Source organism: Colobus angolensis, unplaced genomic scaffold (genome assembly GCF_000951035.1).
Source record: "Colobus angolensis palliatus isolate OR3802 unplaced genomic scaffold, Cang.pa_1.0 Scaffold288, whole genome shotgun sequence".
In the NCBI taxonomy this organism is placed as follows: Eukaryota; Metazoa; Chordata; class Mammalia; order Primates; family Cercopithecidae; genus Colobus; species Colobus angolensis.
The window spans coordinates 1,884,986-1,890,623 of NW_012116132.1; the positions used below are offsets into that span (position 1 = coordinate 1,884,986).

Genomic DNA, 5,638 nt, shown 5'->3' on the forward strand with positions numbered 1-5,638 from the left:
TTTCCTTCCATGAGATATTTTTATTTTTATCTCCTTCTCTACTCATGTGCTTAACTGGTGAAATGACTCTGTAGAAATAGATCATTCTGATTCTGCATCTCATTTCCTTATGGCAACTACAACAGGAGGCATCCAGCTGAAAATGCCACTAACCCCACAATCCAGCACCTGAGAGAGGAAGCCAGTCCGAGCGCCGTGCTGGGCTCACTCTGGCCTGTGCACTGGGGTTGTCATGTCCATTTTCCACTGGCTATGGGAATAATATTTGGTTAAGGCTGTTCAAGCCCTTGCTTTTGAGGTTTTACATTATTTGGTAATGAAAGCCTTTTTTTCTTCCTTTCCCAGGCTTATCTGAAGAGAAGTTCATGCCCACCCTCAACAAAACAGACTCCTCCTTGGGAACCGTCTCCAGCCCTGGGACAGACACCTCACTGTGACTTGGGAGGGACAGGATGAGACCAGGAATAAAAGCATTTTTAGAAACTATTTTCTGGACCTTCAGAAGCTACAACACTCCTTGCACCCTTTCAGATGGAAGGGATCAGAGGTGACAGAATCATATATTTCTACATTTATCTGCAGAAGATAAAAATACAATAAAAAGTGAGAAGTGTTCAAATTCTACCACTAGGAAAAGAAACACCTTGGGTGGAGATGAGTTAGCCTTCTGCTGCTGCTGCTGACGTGGCTTCAGATGTTAAAGCTCTGGTGCCAGGGCACACTCCAGACCAGCAAAACCAGGCTCTGCAAATGTTTTCCAAAGCTCCCCGGGTGACTGGAGCCTACGATCAGTTTGAGGACAGGGCAATAAAGGGAACTCTGATTTCTCTCGCTCTGCCTCTAAAAATGTGAGCTTGAGGCCTTTCCACCCTTTACATTACTTAGCTGGGAAACAGACAAGAAACAACGTATTTCTTTAAATTAAATCATCTCTCTTATATATGCATCCATCTTTTGTTGAATATAAGAGGCTCCTTTTAAATATATACTTTCAGTACTTCTACATTTATGTATTCATTTAAACTCTATATTGTAGTAAAATATGCATTGTTTTAATTCATAAGGACTTCCTGGCAACAATCAGGTTGACACTTACTGTGGTTGCCGATTAAGAGCTTAGTGAGCCACTCCAGGGACGGATTCTCCCTTCTGGATGCGGAGAATCCCATGAGCTATTTTAGGACTATAATGAGACTCTATTGTGAAAGTAAAATCTGTCTAATCTTATTCTTATCACTTACATATGTGTAATCTATTTAAACTACCTTTGGGAGTAGGGGCAAAATGTTACTGAAAGCAACTCTAAGTGCATGGAATGAAATCAATGTTAATCTAAGCTGCTATGGAAAGTCTGTCTTTGTTGTTGCTGTTAGGCTAGGGGCGTGGATTTGAGAGTCATGTCGTCAGAACTCCTGAATCCTTGTCCTGCTACTGCTGCCAGCCCCTGGTGGCTTTCAGGCTGAGGTGGAGGGAAGAGATGGAAGTGAGAAGAGGCGAGTGGCAGGGAGCGGAGAGCGAGAGGTCTCAGTGCTGAGGCAGCTCACGGGTCCCAGCTCCCGCGGTCAGTGCTCTCCAGGGAGAGGCTCTTGGTCTTTCGGGGTGAAACTGGGCTTGGGGGGCTGCTTAGGTTGGAACTGTTGGAAGCTGTGGAATGCCTCGGAGAGTCAGAGTCCTGTAAGGCCCAAAGTAAAACAATGAGAAGCCGGGGGAGAAAGGGAGGAAGAAGGGGCTGAGATTACCACTGCCCCCTCCAGCCACCCTGACCAAATAACCCCATGGGGCTTCCTCGCTGTTGGTATAAAGCCCCTTCTATGAGCTGAGGAAGAGACACAGAACATGCATGCTCCGTCCTTTCTGTAGGCCTTTACAGATGATGGTATTTTCACACAAAAGCCAGAAGTCTGAATGCCTCTGGGAAAATTGCAGTTTGCAACCCAAGTGACTGGCCTAGTTGCCCACTGGCCAAGAGTGAATGCTGGCCCCTGGCCCCGACCCCTGCTGCAGTTGAGGCCAATCCCAAGGTGGTGGGACTGCTTGGAAAGACGCCCTAGTCTTTTTGATACATGACATCTCCGGAACCCTGCCCACTCACCTCTCCGTCAAAGTCCCTCGCCGGGGCATCACTTCCTTGGTCCATGCCTCCGGAGGACAAAGAGCCCTCTGATGGGGAGGGCATGGGCTGCCGCTTGGCACTGTAGCTTCCTCCAGAGAATTCCCTCTTTAATGCGCTGCCATTCTGTGCGGATGACCCTACAGTACATCATGCAGGCAAAATTTTACATATGCAGAGGGGACAATACTCTAGAAAGCACACAGACTGCTGAGCTGACAGGCCATCCTGTGTAGGCCCCAGACCCCTCCTCCCCTGAAGCACATTAAGTCCAACTGTAGTACCTTTGCCCTGAGCTCAACCCTGAATCCAGCAATCTCACTCGCTGTTCCTGTCCACCCCAGCCACGGGGACTCCCGGTGAGTGAGCAGCACTCTCTAGGCTGTGCCATCTGCCCAAATGCCCCACTTGCTAACAATTCCCTGGAATCCGTCAAGTCTCCACCTGCCTGGTACTGCCTCGCAAGTCTTTCCCAGTCACTGACAGCTCCCAGGCATCTTTCGTGGCATTTGTGAAGTCATGTTATCATCATGTGCCTGCCATTCTCCTAATAGATGAGGTGTCTTTGCCTCTCCAGGGCCTAGCACAGGACATGGCACACGGCAGGCTCAAAACAGATGTGCTAAAGGAGGAAGCTGGGTTGAACCATCCCCAGAGAGAGGCCATGCCACCCAATGCAGAAATATCGCTTATCTTCTAGACAATTTTCATAAAACCACAAAGAAAACATAAAAGTACTTTTACTTCACAGGGCAAAGAGCCTGAGATATAAAATAAAAATGAGGTTTTCTTCAAAGCCACTCTCTACTGTGTTCTCAAAGTTGGGGTACGAAACAGTGGACCAGCAGCATTCACAGGAAGAGAAGTGAAGAGGCAAAACACCCTGGGAATCTCGGGGCTACTGTCAATACCTATTTAAAGCTCTTAGCATTCCTTACTATTACAAGGTTTTTGCTTAAACATGCCTTAATCGTGCTGAGTTTCTGTATTAGGATTATTGGTCCAAAAAACTGTGTTGACATTTCAGCACAACTCTACGGTACAGGCTGTGCTTGTTTCAACTTTTTGCTGGTTTAAGATGTCTCAAGTGTTTTTTACATTAAGAATTCAGTGAAAATGTCAAAACATGATAGTTTAAAGTAGCACATTTATCTAATGACCACCAAAATACACAAGTGTTCATAAATAAACTGAACAAGAGCCTGCCTGGGCGAACTCTGTCCTTGGTAATCCCCCTTCCACCTCCCTGCCTCAGCTTCTTTGCGAAGCCCCTACCTAGGCTGCAGTCACAGGCTCGTTGGCATTTCCTCAATAATGTAACTGACTGACTGCAGATCAGCAACACTGGTAACACAGATAAGCAATACTGCTTAGCGTATGATGGAGCTTTACAAACACCAATGCCCAGCCCTATCCCAGAACAATTACAGCAGAGTTTCTGATTTAACTTTAAAGGTTCTCCTGTGATTTTTGCACATTGATTTTGTATCCTGAGACTTTGCTGAAGTTGCTGGTCAGCTTAAGGAGATTTTTGGACTGAGATGAACGGGTTTTCTAAATACACAATCATGTCATCTGCAGACAGAGACAATTTGGCTTCCTTTCTTCCTATCTGAATACCCTTTATTTCTTTCTCTTCTCTGATTGCCCTGGCCAGAACTTCCAATACTATGTTGAATAGGAATGATGAGAGAGGGCATCCTTGTCTTGTGCCAGTTTTCAAAGGGAATGCTTTCAGCTTTTGCCCATTCAGTATGATATTGGCTGTGGGTTTGTCATAAATAGCTCTTATTATTTTGAGATACGTTCCATCGATACCTAGTTTATTGAGTTTTTAGCATGAAGGGTGTTGAATTTTATCAAAGGCCTTTTCTACATCTATTGAGATAATCGTGTGGTTTTTTTCACTGGTTCTGTTTACATGATGGATTATGTTTATTGACTTGCGTATGTGGAACCAGCCTTGCATCTCAGGGATGAAGCCGAATTGATCGTTGTGGATAAGCTTTTTGATGTGCTGCTGGATTCAGTTTGCTAGTATTTTATTGAGGATTTTTGCATCAATGTTCATCAGGGATATTGGCCTGAAATTTTCTTTTTTTGTTGTGTCTCTGCCAGCTTTTGGTATCAGGATGATGCTAGCCTCATAAAATGAGTTAGGGAGGATTCCCTCTTTTTCTATTGTTTGGAATAGTTTCAGAAGGAATGGTACCAGCCCCTCTTTGTACCTGTTGTAGAATTCGGCTGTGAATCTGCCTGGTCCTGAGCTTTTTTTTTTGGCTGGTAGGCTATTAATTACTGCCTCAATTTCAGAGCCTGTTATTGGTCTATTCGGGATTCGACTTCTTCCTGGTTTAGTCTTGGGAGGGTGTATGTGTCCAGGAATTTATCAATTTCTTCTAGATTTTCTATTTTATTTGTGTAGAGATGTTTATAGTATTCTCTGATGATAGTTTGTATTTCTGTGGGATCAGTGGTGATCTCCCCTTTATCATTTTTAAAATTGTGTCTGTTTGATTCCTCTCTCTTATTAGTCTGGCTAGCGGCCTATTTGGTTAATCTTTTCAAAAAAACAGCTCCTGGAATCATTGATTTTTTGAAAGGTTTTTCCCTTCAAAAAAGATAGATGTCTCTATCTCCTTCAGTTCTGCTCTGATCTTAGTTATTTCTTGTCTTCTGCTAGCTTTTGAATTTGTTTGCTCTTGCTTCTCTAGTTCTTTAAATTGGGATGTTAGGGTGTTGATTTTAGATCTTTCCCGCTTTCTCCTGTGGGCATTTAGTGCTATAAATTTCCCTCTATACACTGCTTTAGCTCTGTCCCAGAGATTCTGGTACATGTACCTTTGTTCTCATTGGTTTTAAAGAACTTATTTCTGCTTTCATTTCATTATTTACCCAGTAATCATTCAGGAGCAGGTTGTTCAGTTTCCATGTAGTTGTGTGGTTTTGAGTGAGTTTCTTAATCCTGAGTTCTAATTTGATTGCACTGTGGTCTGAGACACTGCTATAATTTCCGTTCTTTTGCATTTGGTGAGGAGTGTTTTACTTACAATTATGTGGTCAATTTTAGAATAAGTGTGATGTGGTGCTGAGAAGAATGTATATTCTGTTGATTCGAGGTGGAGAGTTCTGTAGGTGTCTATTAGGTCTGCTTGAATCAGTGTGCAGAAATCACATGCACTCCTACACACCAATAATACAGACAGCCAAATCATGAGTGAACTCCCATTACAATTGCTACAAAGAGAATAAAATACCTAGGAATACAATTTACGAGGGATGTGAAGGACTTCTTCAAGGAGAACTACAAACCACTGCTCAGTGAAATAAAAGAGGACACGAACAAATGGAAGAACATACCATGCTCATGGATAGGAAGAATGAATATCATGAAAATGGCCATAATGCACAAAGTAATTTACAGATTCAATGCTATCCCCATCAAGCTGCCAATGACTTTCTTCACAGAATTAGAAAAAACTACTTTAAATTTCATATGGAACCCAAAAATAGCCTGTATAGCCAAGA

At 43.4% G+C, this 5,638-nt stretch overlaps 1 protein-coding gene across 1 annotated transcript in view; it reads right to left on the reverse strand.

Annotated features, from left to right (window-relative positions):
* The window catches only part of CDC42BPA (CDC42 binding protein kinase alpha (DMPK-like)), a 314,354-nt gene continuing 308,716 nt past the window's right edge, over nt 1-5,638 (reverse strand). The window contains exons 34-35 of the mRNA XM_011948976.1: nt 2,093-2,250; nt 1-1,672 (exon numbers count right to left, since the gene is read on the reverse strand). Coding sequence (XP_011804366.1) covers nt 1,541-1,672; nt 2,093-2,250 — 290 coding nt within the window. The 3' untranslated portion in view covers nt 1-1,540. The remainder of the gene's footprint in view (nt 1,673-2,092; nt 2,251-5,638) is intronic.